The sequence below is a fragment of the Phyllostomus discolor genome, chromosome 5 (assembly GCF_004126475.2).
Source record: "Phyllostomus discolor isolate MPI-MPIP mPhyDis1 chromosome 5, mPhyDis1.pri.v3, whole genome shotgun sequence".
NCBI classification, from domain to species: Eukaryota; Metazoa; Chordata; class Mammalia; order Chiroptera; family Phyllostomidae; genus Phyllostomus; species Phyllostomus discolor.
In genome coordinates this window covers 65,571,938-65,590,330 of record NC_040907.2, presented here as the reverse complement: position 1 = coordinate 65,590,330, position 18,393 = coordinate 65,571,938, and the positions used below count along the sequence as shown (strand labels likewise).

Genomic DNA, 18,393 nt, shown 5'->3' with positions numbered 1-18,393 from the left:
ATTACACATTGTTAATTTTGATCATATCTTGAATTTTTTTAAAGGCCTGAAACATTGCTGGTTTATGTTTAAGCTGTAGGGAACTAAACCAGCATGCCCCTTGACCTAGTCACCTTTCTACCCCTTCTGAATTTTCCTGCCTGAAGAGTTTAATGTGTGTCCTGCCCAAACAATTTTTAAAATAGTTTTCCCTAACTATGTTTACAAAAAATGTTGTGTATTTTATGTGGGTTTAATTTATGTATGTGATATTATACTGTACCTAGCAACTGCAGTTTTCCTTAATATTATAGAAATCTGTTTATTATAGATTATAGATTGGTGGATATAATCTGTTTCTTTTAGCTATTGTAGAGGCCCATCTCATGAGTATGCCTCATTTTATTTATCAAGTCCCCTACGTCTGGACACTTACATTATTTCCTGTTTTCACTCTTAATAACCATGTTGTGGTGAATGTCTTCATATATCCCAGAATACAAATATAAGAATTTCTCTAAGGGATCTACCTAAAACTGCATGCATATTTTTTATTTTACTAAATACAACCAAATTACTTTCAACAGAAAGTCCCTATTTCCCTCCATTTCACCCAAACTTGATAGATATTATTATTGGGTAAAAACAGTATGCATGTGTATCTATACATACAATTTTATATATATTTATATAAAATTATTTTTTTCTGGCTACTTTCAAGATTAAGAATCGTCTCTTAATGTGATTGGCCTTTCAATTTTTTTTTCTCTGTACATTGGAGGTTGAGTTGTTGGTATTTTTATTTCTCCCTCCCTTGTTTTTATTGAATCTGAAAATATCTGCTTTCTATTTGTCATGAACTTTTAGTGTCTTTAAATAGTTTTTTCATTAAGCTATCTTGATTTACATGCTATCAAAATTCAAAGAATTGAAGTCTTGATATTGAGTATTTAAATATATGAATGTGATGAATTTCTTCATTTAGTTCAATCTCTTAAAATGTTCTTTCATAATATTTTATAGTTTCCTGCATTTTTGGTTAGGTATTTCATTTTATTTTTAAAATCTTAATTTTTTTCCATTACCATTTAGTCCCCTTATACCCCCTTTCCTCAGTAATCACCACATTGTTTAGGTATTTTGTAGTTTTATTTTTGTTGTGAGTGAATATTTTAAAAATTACTATTTCTAATTCATTTGCTTATAAATAGAAACATTATTGAATTTCATACATTGATTTTCATATTTGCATTATTTTGTTCACATGTCTCAGGATTTTCTATGAAGATAATTATGGTTTTCAAATAATGACAGTTTTGTCACTTTATATCACTCATACTTACTCATTATTTTGTCTCTTTGCACTGGTTAGGGCCTCCAGCATGATATTGGTTATTATCAATGCTAGCAGGTATCTTGATGCATTCCTGACTTTAATGGAAATGTTTCTAATATTTCCTATAAAATATGATGCTTGGTATAGAATTGTCCAGGTGCTCCTGAAAGTTCTGTTCAAATCCCAGTTCCCTACATGTTTCTTTTTTTAAAAAAATCATGAATACATACTTGAATGTATCAAGTGCCTTTTCTGCATCTGTTGGGATACTTATTTTTCTCCTTTAATTTGTTAACACAGTGAGTTGTATTGATAGGGTTTCTTTTTTGTTAGTTTTAGGTTTTTATTATTAGTAGTTTGTTCATTTCTTTTGAAACTAAGGTATAGAATTCTATTAATAATTTTCCTCAATTGATTGTACACTATTGTCATTGATCCATGGCTCCTCTATTGTATCATTTTAATTTTCATTACCCAGAACCCTGTTCCACTTCTCCTGCCCTCAAAGGCTCTTACTTTAATGTGTTTGTTATGTATCTTGGTAAAATAAAGTATTACTTTTTGTGACTATGTATTAATTTATATAAATGTTGTTGTCTTACAGATCTTACTTTGTTTCAACCTTTTCCACTCAACCATACATGTTTAAGATCTAGTTTATTGCTATATATGTATCTATTGTATTATTTCTCTTTTTTGGTATAAAACATTTATTTTTTTATAATTTTTAAAATTCTTGTTCAAGTACAGTTGTCTCCATTTTCCCCCTACCACATCCCCCAGCCCCACATCCCTGCCTCCCACCCGCAAACCTACCCCCTTTGGCTTTGTCCATGTGTCCTTTATACATGTTCCTTGATGGCCCTTATTGTTTCTAAGTGTAGTATAGTATTTCAGATGGTACAGCCTTTCATTTACTCATCTATTTCTGTAGCTATGGAGACTTAAAGTACATTTTAGCTTTCTGCAACTAAAAAATAACACTGTGATGAATATCTTCTTATAAGTTGCTTTTGAGTTGTGTGCTGGTTTCCTTGATGTTTATCCACAGGTAATTGTTGGAGTATGGGATAATGAGTATATTGAATTAATTATGTACCCTCAAATTATTTTCCATAATACTGCTTCAGTTATACTCCTGTCACTAGAGGGTAGAAATGCTATTTCTCTATTTTCTTATCTATAATTGATGTTATCTGATATTTAATTTTTATTAATCTGATTGATGTTAAGATGTATCTCAATGTTGTTGCAATGGTCATTTCTCTGATTCTGGTGCACTTCTCTGATTTCTACATTTACATGTCAGTGGGTTTCCCTTTAAATGACCTGCCTGCTTATATCCTTTGCCTATTTTTCTATTGAGGTTTCCTGTCTTTTTCTCATTCATCTGCAGCCGTTCTTTATACATGCCATATATTAATTTCTTAGCATGTTTTAAACATTGCAAATATCTCCATTGATCTGTTACTGTTAATTTGCCTGTGATTTTCTATGTGAACAGAAGTTCTTAATTTCGATCTATGTAAGTCCAGAGGAATTGGTGGTTCTTCTCTCAACACTTTAAATATGTTACTCCACCCTCTTCTTGCTTGTATGGTTTCTGAGATTTGCTGAAATTCTTCTCATTCCTGGAGTTTTAAACTCTCAAGCTTAACCACACTGAGCCTCTGGCAAATCATTATTTACAGCTTGAGCTTCACTGGCAGAGTTCAGCTCCTGGTAAGTTGTGATTCTTTGTATTTGCCTGTTCCTCTAATTTGGGGCAGCAGGTTGTGATGTGACCTTAAGTCTCTGATGCATCTAAAAAGAACTGTCAATTTTCAATTATTCAGCTTTTTTCTTTGTTGTGAGGAAAGGAGTGATGATTTTGAAGCTCTTTACGTATCAGACTGGCACTGTTGATTTTTATAAATTGATCTTTTGTCTGGTAACTTTGTCATAAACCTTTTTATTTAAGTTTTAATTATTTGTTAATTCTATGGCATTTTCTATGTTACCTGCAAATAGTTGCAGTTTCGTTTCATTTTTTCTAATTATTGTATCTTCTATTCCTTTTTTTTCTTATTGCATAAGAATCTTTCTTTAGGACTGCTCAAGTTCTATAACTCACTTCTCAGTATAGTGGTGATATAGATGAGAATAAGTTATCTTCTCACCTTTTGAGATGTTCAAAATCAATAGTTTAAAAATCATTTATAGACTCTTAAGTGATTTATCTTCTTAGGAATTTAGGATTTTCCTTCTCTGGTGTCTAATTTCTCATCCCTACCTGAAGATTTAATGCCTCTTTTCATTTTAAATGATAGTGTTAGGTCACTAAGGTTAATAATATCAGGTAGTTTTCAAAGGTTTCATTTTCAATGAAGAATGGTGGTTAAATTATTATATACTTTCACACATGTATTGAGGTGGTAATATAATTTTTCTTTTTAATCTATTAATGTGAATTACATTGATTTTCTAATATTAAACCATCTTTGGATTTCTGGGATAAATACAACTTGACAAAATATAGTATATTTTTATATATTCTGGATTTAATTTGCTAATGTTGTATGATTTTGTTTCTGATTTTTCCAGATATATAGGGTCCTCCTTTCAGACATTCAAAGAGTTTCTGAAATCTTGCTGCTTATAAACAAAGGATTTTCCTCTAATATGACTGTCATCCTCTGTTCTTCTGTCTTGGTCTCTCTCAGAAAAAAATCACTCCATTACTATATTAATAGCTTAACTTACATTTTATTAGCCAGGGAAGCCTGTGGTTCTCACTCACAAACAGGAATTTGTGGCCTTCCAATGTGTTACCATTTCATCCTGTGCTTATAATAGCATATCTCTTATCACATTCTGTAAAATCATCTGTTTACTTGCATAAATTGTCTTCTGTACTCAACTTAATGCTGGAAGTAGGGATTGTTTCTTAGTAACCTACTATGTTTGAAAATTCAAAGTCAATGAATGAATGAAATTGTGCAAGTACAGAAATACTTAGAAAAAAGTTTCCTTGTTAGGGAAAAAAGAATACAACAGAAAGCTATTGACAATCTTCTCAAAGTAATTTCTAGGATGTTTCATATACTGAGAAGCAGTTGGACCCAATAGAATCTGACAAGAGTGGGTTAGACTTATAAATTATTAAATATAGAAATAATTTGGAACAATTAATAATCTCTTAGAGCTTCAGTTTTTACCTGAAAAATAGATGAATAATGGTCCTTAGTAGACCCTCCACACATGTTATTTATAAATAGGACATTAGAAAATTCTTAGCTAATGAAAGCCAAAGGAATTTCTTTTAGTATTTTTATTTTATTTTATTTTTTAATAATTATATGCTTTATTTTTTGTGTAGGTAAATTGTCCTACAGCTGGGGTCAAGTTAAACTTGAGTGTGCATCAGTATCACTCAGAGGTTTTTCAGATCACAATTTATGGGGCCTGTCCCAGGGTGTCTAAGAAAATCTAAGATGGAGCCCAGGAATTTTCATTTGTAAGAATTTCCCAGGAGGTACTAATGCTGCCAATCTGAGGACTGCGCTTTGAGAATCTCTTTTAATATTTTTAAAATGTAATATCAAACTTCCTTCTTTTATCAAGGACATTGCCAGGGGCAGTCCATGAGAGTTGAATATGATCTTCTTCCAGGTTAGCCTCGAGGTCTATAATTTTACTGGGTGGGAACACCTGAGTGTGATTATCAGCAGGAGGAACTCCTGATATAGTAAATGACTCTCCAGAGGTTTGTCTGCTGAAGTCTTCTACTTCAGCTTCTGCTGTGTCCTCTTTGACTTCAGGTCTGGGTGGGTTCAGTATGATTTGACCTAACAAAAAAGAAATTCTGTGACATACTGCCATATTCTGTGTCATACTGCCATATGATCTGTTGCTGTTTTAATATTGACAATGTATAAGATGGTCACAGAATTGTCATACTGCCATATATATTTTTATCTTGTAATCTCCCTTGGAGTTGTAGAGGATTAATATTGATTGATAGCAGACATTGAAAAAGTAATAGCTTTCAGTGAGAAAAAGCTTGTTTTACTGATGTCATGTTAAAGTTGGTGAGAGACATTAAGCAATGAGGACTATCTTTAAACTTGTCTTTACTACTTGGGAGTAAATTCTTTGAGGACAAGGACAGTGCCTTATGTACTACTTTTGTAGCCCTAGCATCTGGCATAATGCTTCCCACATAGGAGGTGCTCAGCAAATTTTTTTCAATGTAAATGAAAGGAACTGAGGGTTATGTAAACAGAACATGTTGGAAGCATATCCCAATGCTAGGTCTACTATACAAATATGGTTTTAAAACATACAGATGACTTTATAACTATTACTTAGGTTTCCCATAGTACATTATATTTTCAATATTTGACACATATAATTTACCTTAACAAAGGATACATTTCTATTTTAAGGTCACTTACCATTTTCTGTGTAGCCTGGTATATACAGAGCTTGGTTCTGTTGTCTTAAACTTATCCTCGCTGTGTTTTTTCTTGCTCGGCACACATACTTATAAGCTGTATCTACCATTTTCATGGTATTCTGTAAAATATCTTGAGTAGATGCCATCATTTTTGATAGTATCAGTACCTTGATATTGAAATGCAATAATTAGCCATTCAAAAGAGTAAAAATGACAATCCCAACTGTTCACGAGTATTAGTGGTAGCAACCAGTTTAGGAGTAAGTACAGAGCAGTGTTCAAAGTACCTGAACCTTGGAATCACACTGCTTGGGTTTAAAGCCTGGTTTGGCCACTTGCTGACCCTTGACTTTGTAAAAGAACAATTCATAGTAAGTATTCAATTAATATTAGCTATTACTATTTCATAAAGAAATCTTAACAAAATAAGGAAAATATAACTAAACTGGAGAAAGAATATGCAAAACAATGACACTAATTAAAATAGAGAAAAATTCTACTATTAAATTCCACTGGAAAAGTAAAACGATACATAAAATTTAAAGAAGATAAATGTGCTTATATCTATGCCTAGTCATAGTAACTGAGTAAAACATCTTAAAATCATTAAAATTAAATTTAATTCACTTGAACATACAATTCATTAGCATACACAGGAAACATTGAGTTCTAAGGCATGTGACTCAAGTAGAATTTTAAGCTCAGTGGAAGTTGATGCAGATTCTTATTACCTGCACCATTGTCTCAGAGTTCCAAAATTACCTGATGCCCACCTTCAGATTCTATAATGGCTGTTACATTGGCTCCCCGAACAGGCAGAAACCCTTGACTGACTCATGCATAAACAATTATTGCACGAGGCTGCTGTGATGTTGTTCTACTCACACAAGCAGTTGCAATTACTGGGAGTGTGGTAGGGCTTCTTGCTTGAGTAGTCACAGAGAGTGACACGATTGTTTAGAAGGTTGTACATCCAAGTACCTGTCCAAAAAAAACCCTCTATTTGAGAGATTTTGTAATATTTTCCTACTCAATTTGAAATACAAAATTCTTTAGAAATTTAGCAAAGTAATAGTAATCATTTTAATACATGATTTTATAAGGTAGTAAATAGTATGAATATGAATCCCTAATTATTTTATTGGCTTCCTTTTTATGACAGATGATCTGTCACTGTTTTAATATTGACAATGTATAAAATGTTATCTGTATTTTTCTCAAAAATGATTGAAAAATCATGAAAAAAATGAAAGAATATTCTTACCTCTGCAATACCTGGTATTCAAAGATGGGCAGATCGAATATTTAGTTTATCTTCTTTGAAAACTGGGGTTTTATATTTCTTTCCTTTTGGGTCTCAGAGAACAATGTTTGGGTTTTGTATTGTCCAAGTGACAACAAAGAAAGTGTCATTTCCAATTGTACTATCCACAGGCACTGTACCATTTATCCATTCCTTTCCTATAACAGTCAAGGCTTTGCTTTCCAACTGTTACATAGAAACAACACACAAAACTGATTTGTTATTATAGTTAATAGAATTTCAAAGTTTGGTCAGTTCAGAGGAATTCTAAATTAATTTTGAAGGTTTCAATGAAAATAACTAAGGATTATTTTTAAAAAGTTTGCAAATAAAAGGCATTTATAATTATAAAGAGTGGAAGAATCAAAAGAAAAAGTGGCTGAATTTGCAGAAAAGTAAATTCATTAAGGATGTGTTCCTTCTTCATACCTAAAATGTTTTCAGGCAAAAGAGTTACTTATCAGAGGAAGAAATTACCTTTTAGTACAATAGGCATTTATTACAAAGTGAAAAGGCAAGAAATATTTCTGACATACCACCCTAAATAGCCTGATGAGTGATGTTGCCAGTTCTTGATGAAATTCTACTAAAAACATCAATAAGGCCATTTATGTCTTTTTCATGGGCAAGCAACTGAAGTCCTCCTAAAATGAAATTGTATTTAATTTTGTATGCTAATCAAAAATGGCAAATCATATTCTTATTGTGCTCTTATTAATATACTTTAAATATATTTTAAAATTTCATTCTAAACATAAAAAATTAATTTCCCAGAACATTAGGAACTTTTAGCATATCAGTGACCATGATATAATCCTATAAGAAATAAAACCTTGCTTAAAATAAGTTAGAATGAAGAAAATTTAAGGGATGGGCCAAATTTTATTTATTTATTTATTTATTTATTTATTTCAATAGTTTATTTTTTATTATACTTTTTTCTATTCCATTTCTCCCCCTTTACCTTCTTCCACCTCCACCACCCTCTTCCCTCCCGCAATCACCACACTGTTGTCCATGTCTGTGAGTTCTTTTTCTCTTTTGCTGGAAAAATATTGTTTTTAATCAATCATTAGATAAAAGTGCCTTCCACATTGGTAAAGCCGATCTAATCACTGAAAAATATTGTAAGGATGAAATTTATGACAATTTTTTGAACCAGTAGCTTATTTTTCAGTTGTGTCTAAGATATACCAAAACCATTAGAGAATGACAAATTAAACTCAAGTAATAATTAAGTACAGAACATAAATAATATAGGAGTTAATGCAGAGGGACATTACTCAGGTGTGAGGAGATGGAAAAGAATGGGCTGCAGAGGGCAAGAACTGGTAATCAGGACTCGAACCATAACCTTGTATCCTCTAAGTTTCCATTTCTTCCTCTATGAAATAGGGCTATCTGAATCTTTGCTGTAGGATGGAGCAGGATAGATATTGAGGAAGAATTTGGGAACTGCAGTTGAGTAAGTCATCAGGAACCATTTGGAAAGAAGTTTCAGTTTGGAAGTATTGGTAGAAAGTGGTGAGAAGTGAATAAAGATAACAAACGTTGACTAATATTAGAAGTCAGTATAGGTAGAAACAGAGAGAAGTGAGGGGTTGAAAAGGAAAGATATTAATTTGAAAAACAAGGACAAGGAAGTAATAAAGGTTAAATTGTGGGATAGGAAAAATTCGAATAGTTGTATTGTTTAAGGAGAAAGAGCCTGTGGAATGGAAGAGACTGAAATGTATTGTCTTGTCTATTCAAACTATGTTCCAAAGGCATACCTGTCATTCTTGACAGGGTCTCCAGTTCTTTGGCAGCAGAAGGTACCAGAGCAATGGTGTGGATGATCGTCCCACTTTACTTCACCTCTTCAAAGCATGAGCTTATTTCATTATCTTCCCCATCTGTTAGTAATATGATTTTCAGAACCAGAAGTGCTCTGGTTACTTTGGATAATTGCCTGATACTGAAAAACCAAATTATTTATTATAGATTATCACATCTAAATAAATTCAAACTAAGAATAAGCTTGTTCTTTAGTCTTAGAGAAGTCTTTAGACCAATGCATCAGAGTAGGCAATGAGAAACTTTTTTGCATTGTCATTCCAGGTTGAGTTGGCATGGAAATGAGTGTAATGTACAACAGTCTTGTAGACTTTCAAAGATAGGGTATTAACAGTTCTATTCCTCTCAAGTATACTCAAACTACTGAAGCAAGGGAGAATAAAATGCTTAGAAAAATGGCTAGCATGTAGTAAGTATTCAGTGGATGTTAGCTATTATCATCCCAGGAGATTCTTGGAGCAGAGGTGTATGCCCCAGGCAGTATAAGAAGGCTGCCAACTCGATGGCATTTGCAAATGTGCAAGATGTGCAAGGTTAAGTGATGTGAAGTGTTCCTTTTAAGCATTTTAGTTGACCATTGAGGAATCTCTTTATTTGCTGGAAAAAACATTGACCTGCTAGAAAGAAGGAAGTTCATAAATTTTTCAAGTATTGCTTTTTTATTGTCTTTTCCTGACTTCTACAAACAGTATTAACTAAGATCTTTAGTCAAACAAATTGAGGGTAAATTCCAGCTTGGCCATTTGCTGAATGGAATATAGCTAGTATTTAGTCAGTCTTTCTCTGTCTGATACATAATTGAGTTCTAGAAATAGCTCTGTGTAGTGATTAACTTTTTGGACTTTGGAGTGAGAAAGACCAGGTTTTGAATCCTAGGCTTGCCAATTACTGACTATATGATCTTGAGAATGATGTTTAACTACCCTGAACCTTAATTTCCATATGTGCAAAGTGAGCATAGTAATGGTACCCAACTAAAAAAGGAATGGGAAGGATAAGATCATGCATGTAAGTCATTTAACATAGTTAATAATGTGTATGCTCAATAAATTTTAGTTATTATTATAATGACTATATAAGTAAAGTGCTTATATATTTATATGATTTCATTATATAAGTAATTGAGAGATATTTATAGCTTTGAATATGATTTGACAAAATCTATTCAGCAATAGACTCTGTGGTCAAAATATTAGATATATATCAAAATATATGAGGAAAAACATGTGTGAACCAAGATGTGCAAAAATCATGACACATTTCCAATATACAGTATTATCATATTTTAGAAGTGAATAAACATAGTATATATGTAATAAGAATTATAGTTATTATAATAGCAATTCTTTCTTGAGCACTTACCTTACACAATTCTCATCATTTTAAAAAATTTTTTCCTTTTTTGCTCAATCCCTCCACCATCTCCACTTCCTCAGCTGTAATTCTCACAATTAAATGAGATAAGTACTATTATTTTCCATATTTCCTTGGTTAAGAAGCTGAGAGTTTCTGTGTTGAGCAATTTACACAAGGTTATGTAGCTAATAAATAACAGAGCCAGAATCCCAGGTTTGCCCAAGTCCAGAGCTTGTGTGCCTGCTTGAATTAATATGCTTTACAACAAAAAGACATCATGGAGAAAGCTAAGAAATGGTATTAATTAGTGTTCTGGATAAGAGTAACAATCTCTGTAGTTTAGCTGAGGCAATGAAGTGATCAGTAAAGGAAAGCAGTTTACTATTTTTATGACTTAAAGATTAACAATAAGTAGGCTTAAATATAAGCTAATTTTAGATTGGAAGAGTCATTAGATGAGACCAGAGGCTCTAAAGTCTCTCCCTGTTTTTGATTTCACAATTTTATTTTGTTAAACTTCCACCTGTGTGTTTTGGGTTTGATACTGTACTGCTTGAGGAAATACCTCTGTCTTTGAGATTGTTAAATATCAATACAACTTGATGAACTGGGTTTTCTTTATCCCATAATAAATAAATATTACTAATTTTTCTTTACTAATCCCCTGAATAGCATTATTTCTACTCATAGAAATTCAGACTGTGGGAGAGGTAAAGAAATAGGGAGCTCCTCAATAAAATCATGATGATTATACAGATACTGGATTTTTCCTCCCTTACTCAACCACTTCCCAATGCAACACAGAGAGGCTCCAGCTTTAAACAACAGATGTAGGAGAGTCTTTTTAAAAAATATTATTTACAATCTAAAAAAGGGGGGGGGTAGAAATGGGAGGGAGGTGGGGAGGGATGGGTGGGTGGGCTGGGATGGGAGTAAAAGGTAGAAAACTATACTTGAACAACAATTAAGATAAATTTTTAAAAAGTTATTTAAATGAAAGACCTGTAAGCTGGTGACCCTTGTTCAAAGGTGGTTGGACAAACTTAAAAGTAATGTTACATGACAAATGACATTTAGAAAAACATTTTTAAAATTTTACCTGGTTGAGTCCTTTGCAAACTGAAGTTCCACCATCAGCTGCTTGAGGCAAATTTGCAGTGATATTTTGGTAAGCATTCTTATCAGCTATTTTTATAAGATTATTTTGGATTGTAGCCAAACTATCAAATGTGACCATCCTAACCAATGATCCCATTTCAATGAATTGAATCAGGTATAGTTCTCCTGCTTGATTCATTAGTAAGAGACAGTCTCTCTGTAAGAAAAAGATGTTTGAACAATTCCTGAGTCTTCTCAAACCTTGACATATTGGTGAAAGAATATTGTTTATGGGCCAGAGATCATGATAATAATTGATTACTGTACTTTAGACTTTAATGTTTTCATTTTACTAGAAATGAGTAACAGTAAAAAAAATTTAGAAGTCAGGCATGTTCTACTTGGAAAAGCCTTAAAAATATACACCTTTTTAAAAAACATTTTATTGATTATGCTATTACAGTTGTCCCATTTTCTCCCTTCACTCCCCTCCGCTCTGCCCACCCCCTTCCACCCACATTCCCCCCCTTTAGTTTATGTCCATGTGTCATAAGTTCTTTAGCTTCTACATTTCCCATATTATTCTTGCCCTCCCCCTGTCTATTTTCTACCTACCGTCTATGCTACTTATTCTCCATACCTTTTCCCCTTCTCTCCTCCTCCTACTCCCCTGTTGCTAACCCTCCATGTGATCTCCATTTCTGTGGTTCTGTTCCTGTTCTAGTTGTTTGCTTAGTTTGCTTTTGTTTTAGATGTGGTTGTTAATAACTGTGAGTTTGATGTCTTTTTTTACTGTCCATATTTTTAATCTTCTTTTTCTTAGATAAGTCCCTTTAACATTTCATAAAATAAGGGCTTGGTGATGATGAACTCCTTTAACTTGGCCTTATCTGAGAAGCACTTGATCTGCCCTTCCATTCCAAATGAAAGCTTAGCTGGATACAGCAATCTTAAATGTAGGTCCGTGCCTTTCATGACTTGGAATACTTCTTTCCAGCCCCTTTTTGCTGGCAAGGTCTCTGTTGAGAAATCAGCTGACAGTCTGATGGGAATTCCTTTGTAGGTGACTGTCTCCTTATCTCTTGCTGCTTCTAGAATTCCCTCCTTCATTTTTACCTTGGATAATGTAATTATGATGTGCTTGGAGTGTTCCTCCTTGGGTCCAACTTCTTTGGGATTCTCTGAGCTTCCTGGACTTCCTGGAAGTCTATTTCCTTTGCCAGATTGGGGAAGTTCTCCTTTATTATTTGTTCAAATAAGTTTCCCACTTGTTGCTTTTCCTCTTCTCCTTCTGGTACCCCTATAAGTCGGATGTTGGGATGTTTAAAGATGTCCTGGAGGTTCCTAAGCCTCTCCTCATTTTTTTAAATTCTTATTTCTTCATTCTTCTCTGATTGGATGTTTCTTTCTTCCTTCTGGTCCATTCCATTGATTTGGAACCCAGTTTTCTTTCCATCACTATTGGTTCCCTGTGCATTTTCTTCATTTCACTTATTGTAGCCTTCATTCGTTCATCTAATTTGCAACCAAATTCAGCCAATTCTGTGAGCACCCTGATCACCAGTGCTTTGAACTGTGCATCTGATATGTTGGCTATTTCTTGGTTGCTTAAAAGTATTGGCTGTGGGGCTTTGATTTGTACTGTTTAAGTTATTTTTTTTGTCTGGTCATGCCTGTTACATATTGAGGGGCAGAGCCTTAGGTGTTCACCAGGGCGGGGCAACCCAGTCACTGGGTTGTGATGGTGTATGTCGGGAAGGGTTCGGAGAGGGAACAATGGCTCCTGCTCCACTCTCTCTAGGACTTCAGTCCCCTCTGCCACAAGCAGATTGGGCCCTTCTGGTGCTTGCTCCTGGGCGGGCGGGCTTGTGGACATTCTAGGGCCCTGTCCATCTCCCCAAGGAGCTCTCCTGTGAGGCTGGGAGATTGTCCTGGCACCTCAACCCCCACAGGTGTTTTCAATTGGTGCTTTTAGGCTTTATTTCCTGGGGCTGGGTCCCTGGGTTGTGCAGTCCATGTAGCTGCCTGGTTTTGCCTAGTTTATCTGAGTGCAAATGTGTGACTGTGGACAGCCAGCCCCCTCACTTGGTCTGCTCATTGCCTTCCGTGCACAGGGTCTGCCACTGGTCCATCAGCTTCCCCTGCGTGTTTGGGGTCTGCCAACTGCCGCCTGCGCCCTGTACACCCACGTCTGCCAGCCACCACTTTTTCCCTGCTGGGACCCCTTGACCTCTCTTCGTAGGCCTCCAACTCTGCCCCTCTTACCAGTCTGGATGAATGGTTGTCAGATTCCCGTACAGTTCATTTCTCTCTGTTCTGGTAGGTTTTTTTTTTCTAAATTTTTGTTGTCCTTACTTTTGGTTCTGTGAGGAGGCACAGTGTGTCTACCTATGCCTCCATCTTGGCCAGAAGTCAAAATCTATACCTTTTTATGTGACAGTTTTATATTCAGGAATTTCTGCTAAGGAAATATTTAAAAAATATATACAAAACTGTTCACTGCAACATAATATTCAGTAATAATTTGAAAATTTCCAAAATGTTCCATAACAAGGAGTTATTTGACTAAATTGTGGTATGTGCATATGATATAATCATTAAAAATTATGTCATGGAGTATTTTTTCCCATAGAAAGTGTTTAAGGTATAGTAAATAAAAATTTCATATTATAAAACAGTATATTAAATGAAATCATATATTTTTTAAAATTTCATTTAAATTGTTGCAGTACAATTTTCTATCTTTTACTCCCATCCCAACCCATCCACCCAACCCACCTCTCCTCCCTCCCATTTCCACCCGCCCCTAGTTTTTATCCATGTGTTCTTATACTCGTTCCTGTAAACCCTTCCCCTTTTCCCCTGAAATTCCCCCGAAATTCCCTCTTTTCTCCCCTCTGAACTGTCAGTCTGTTCTTTATTTCAGTGTCTTTGGTTATATTTTGCTTGTTTCTTTTTTTTGTTGTTTAGGTTCCTGTCAGAGGTGAGATCATATGGTATTTGTCTTTCACTGCCTGACTTATTTCGCTTAGCATAATACTTTCCAGTTGCATCCATGCTGTTGCAAAGGGTAGGAGCTCCTTCTTTCTCTCTGCTGCATAGAATTCCATTGTGTAAATGTACCATAGTTTTTTGATCCATTCATTTACTGATGGGAATCTATGTTGCTTCCAACACTTGGCTATTGTAAATTGTGCTGCTATGAACATTGGGGTGCCTAGGTTCTTTTGAATTGGTGTCTCAGGATTATTGGGGTATAGTCCCAGAAGTGGAATTGCTGGGTCAAAAGGCAGATCCATTTTTAGTTTTCTGAGTAAATTCCATACTGTTTTCCACAGTGGTTGTACCAGCCTGCAATCCCACCAACAGTGTACAAGGGTCCCCTTTTTACCACAACCTCTCCAACACTTGTTGTTTGTTGCTTTGTTTATGATGGCCATTCTGACTGGTGTAAAGTGGTATCTCATTATGGTTTTAATTTGAATCTTTCTGATAGCTAGTGATATTGAGCATCTTTTCATGTGTGTCTGGATCCTCTGTATGTCCTCCTTGGAGAAGTGTCTGTTCAAGTCCTTTGCCCATTTTTTAATTGGGTTGCTTGTCTTCTTAGAGTGGAGTCATGTAAGTTCTTTATATATTTTGGAGGTTAAACCCTTGTCTGAAGTATCATTGGCAAATATGTTTTCCCATACAGTTGGTTCTTTTTTTATTTTAATACTGTTTTCTTTAGCTGTGCAGAAGCTTTTTATTTTGATGAGATCCCATTTGTTTATTCTTTCCTTTTTGTTCCTTGCTCTGGGGGATGTATCAGTAAAAATGTTGCTGCGTGAAATATCTGAGATTTTCCTGCCTATGTTTTCCTCTAGGACTTTAATGGTGGCATGGCTTATATTTAAGTCTTTTATCCACCTTGAATTTATTTTTGTGTATGGTGTAAGTTGGTGCTTGAGTTTCATTTGTTTTTTGCATGTAGCTGTCCAGTTTTCCCAACACCATTTGTTGAAGAGACTGTTTTTACTCCATTTTATGTTGCTGCCCCCTTTGTCAAAGATCAATTAACTGTAGAGATTTGGGCTTATTTCTGGGCTCTCTGTTCTGTTCCATTGGTCCATGTGCCTGTTTTTATGCCAGTACCAGGCTGTTTTGATTACAGTGGCCTTGTAATACAGTTTGGTATCAGCTATTGTGATCCCTCCTACTTTGCTTTTCTTTCTCAAAATTGCAGCAGCTATTCAGGGTCATTTATGGTTCCATATAAATTTTTGAAGTGTTTGTTCTATGTCTGTGAAATATGCCATTGGTACTTTAATAGGTATTGCATTGAATCTGTAAATTGCTTTGGGTAGTATGGACATTTTGATGATGTTAATTCTTCCAATCCATAAACATGGTATATGTTTCCATTTGTTTGTGTCTTCCTTAATTTCTTTCTTCAATGTTGTGTAGTTTTCTTTATACAGGTTTTTTACTTCCTTGGTTAGATTTATTCCTAGGTATTTTATTTTTCTTTTTGCTATGTCAAATGGGATTTTTTTTCCTGATTTCTGTTTCTGCTGTTTCATTGTTGGTATACGAAAATGCCTTTGATTTCTGGATATTGACTTTGTATCCTGCAGTTTTCCAAATTTGTTTATTAGGTGAAGCAGTTTTTTAGCAGAGTCTATAGGATTTTCTATGTACACTATCATGTCATCTGCAAACAGTGACAGTTTTGTTTCCGCCTTTCCAATTTGGATGCCTTTTATTTCCTTTTCTTGTCTGATCACTGCGGCTAAAACTTCCAATACTATATTGAATAGAAGTGGTGAAAGTGGACAACCTTGTCCTGTTCCTGATCTCAGTGGAAAAGGTTTTAGTTTTTGCCTGTTGAGTATGATGTTGGCTGTAGGTCTCTCACATATGGCCTTTATTAAGTTGAGGAATGCTCCCTCTATTCCCACTTTGCTGAGTGTTTTTATCAAAAATGGGTGCTGTAGCTTATCAAATGCTTTTTCTGCATCTATTGATATGATCATGTGATTTTTGTCTTTGCTTTTGTTTATGTGATGTATTACATTTATTGATTTGTGAATATTGAACTGTCCTTGCATCCCTGGGATGAATCCCACTTGGTCATCGTGCATGATCTTTTTAATGTATTGTTGGATGCAGTTTGCCAATATTTTGTTGAGGATTTTAGCATCAATGTTGATCAGCAATATTGGCCTGAAGTTTTCTTTCTTTGTTGTGTCTTTATCTGGCTTTGGGATTAGGATGATGCTGGTTTCATAAAAAGAGTTTGGGAGTCTTCCATCATTCTGGATTTTTTGGAATAGTCTGTGAAGGATAGGAATTAGCTCTTCCTTAAATGCTTTGTAGAATTCACCTGTGAAACCATCTGGTCCAGGGCTTTTGTGTGTTGGGAGTTTTTTGATTACTGCTTCAATTTCATCTGCTGTTATTGGTCTGTTCAGGTTTTCTGCTTTTTTATTGAGTTTTGGGAGATTATATTTTTCTAGAAATTTGTCCATTTCACCTAGGTTTTCAAATTTCTTGGCATACAGTTCTTCATAGTAATTTCTTACAATCCTTTGTATTTCTGTGGTGTCAGTTGTAATCTTTCCTCTTTCATTTCTGATTGTGTTTATTTGGATCCTTTCTCTTTTTTTCTTGATGAGTCTGCTTAAAGGCTTGTGAATTTTGTTTATCTTTTTAAAGAACCAGCTCCTGGATTCATTGAACCTTAGAATTGTGCTTTTGGTCTCTATGTCATTTAATTCTGCTCTGATCTTTGTTATTTCCTTCCTTCTGCTTGCTCTGGGCTGTCTTTGTTCCTTTTCTTCAAGTTCTTGTAGATGTAGGGTTAGGTTGTTTGATTGAAATATTTCTATCTTTTTTAGGTAGGGCTGTATCGCTATGAACTTCCCTCTCAGGACTGCCTTGGCTGTGTCCCATAAATTTTGGGTTGTTGTGAGTTCATTTTTGTTTGTTTCCAGAAACTTTTTGATTTCTTTCCTTATTTCATTCCTGACCCATTCATGGTTTAATAGCACACTGTTCAATCTCCATGATTTTGAGTGTTTCGGGTTTCTTCCTTTGGGGTTGTTTTCTAGTTTCAGTCACTTGTCAGAGAAAATGCTTGGTATAATTTCAATTTTCTTAAATTTGTTGAGGCTTGCTTTGTGTCCTATCATGTGGTCTATCATTGAAAATGTTTCATGTGCGTTTGAAAATAATGTGTATTTTGCTTCTTTGGGATGAAGGGCTTTATATAAATCAGTTAAGTCCATTTCCTTTAGGGCATTGTTCAATGTCACAATATCTTTGTTGATGTTTTGTTTGGAAGATCTGTCCACTTTTGACAGTGGGGTGTTAAAATCCCCTACTATAATTGTGTTGCTGTCAATATCCTTCTTAAATTCCTCTAAGATTTTCTTTATGTATTTGGATGCTCCTATATTGGGTGCATATATATTTACAATGTTTATGTCTTTTTGGTGGATTCTTCCCTTGAGTATTACGAAGTGACCTTCTGGGTCTCTTTCTATGGCCCTTTTTTTGGAAGTCTGTTTTGTCTGATATGAGTATTGCTACCCCAGCTTCTTTTTCCTGTCCATTTGCTTGGAAAATTTGTTTTCAGCTCTTCACTTTTAGTCTGTGTAGATCTTTTGTCCTGAGGTGGGTCTCTTGTAGGCAATATATGTGTGGGTCATGCTTTCTTATCCATTCAGCTATTCTATGTCTTTTGATTGGAGCATTTAATCCATTTACATTTAAGGTTATTACTGATAGGTACTTATTCATAGCCTTTTATGTACATGTGTTCCTCTCTCACTCTCTCTTTTCCTTTCTTTCCTTAAAGCACTCCCTTTAGCATCTCTTGCAGAGCTGGTTTAGTGGAGGTGTATTCTTTTAGACTTCTTTTGTCTGAGAAGCTTCTTATTTGACCTTCTATCTTGATTGAGAGCCTTGCTGGGTAAAGTAGCCTTGGTTGCAGACTTCTGGTTCTCATTACTTGGAATATTTCTTGCCAATCTCTTCTGGCTTGGAGTATTTCCATTGAGAAGT

At 34.7% G+C, this 18,393-nt stretch overlaps 1 protein-coding gene and 1 long non-coding RNA gene across 2 annotated transcripts; both read right to left on the bottom strand.

Moving 5' to 3' along the window:
• Positions 1–4,882: 4,882 nt before the first annotated feature.
• LOC118500942 (calcium-activated chloride channel regulator 1-like) lies at positions 4,883–6,631 on the bottom strand. The gene is made up of 3 exons (XM_036027491.1): positions 6,485–6,631; positions 5,752–5,920; positions 4,883–5,142 (listed from the first exon to the last, which is right to left on the bottom strand). Exons 1-3 carry the CDS (start codon positions 6,491–6,493, stop codon positions 4,883–4,885), a joined length of 438 nt encoding a protein of 145 aa, XP_035883384.1. The 5' UTR covers positions 6,494–6,631.
• Positions 6,632–7,602: 971 nt separating this feature from the next.
• Positions 7,603–11,638, bottom strand: LOC118500440. The gene is made up of 3 exons (XR_004903000.1): positions 11,348–11,638; positions 8,829–9,007; positions 7,603–7,700 (listed from the first exon to the last, which is right to left on the bottom strand). It is a non-coding gene; the product is annotated as an uncharacterized LOC118500440 (long non-coding RNA).
• Positions 11,639–18,393: the final 6,755 nt, after the last annotated feature.

Coding starts and splice junctions, on each gene's coding strand:
- LOC118500942 (XM_036027491.1), bottom strand. Junction 5,143..5,751: donor ACCAGGCTACACAGAAAATG/GTAAGTGACCTT, acceptor CTTTTTTGTTAG/GTCAAATCATACTGAACCCA.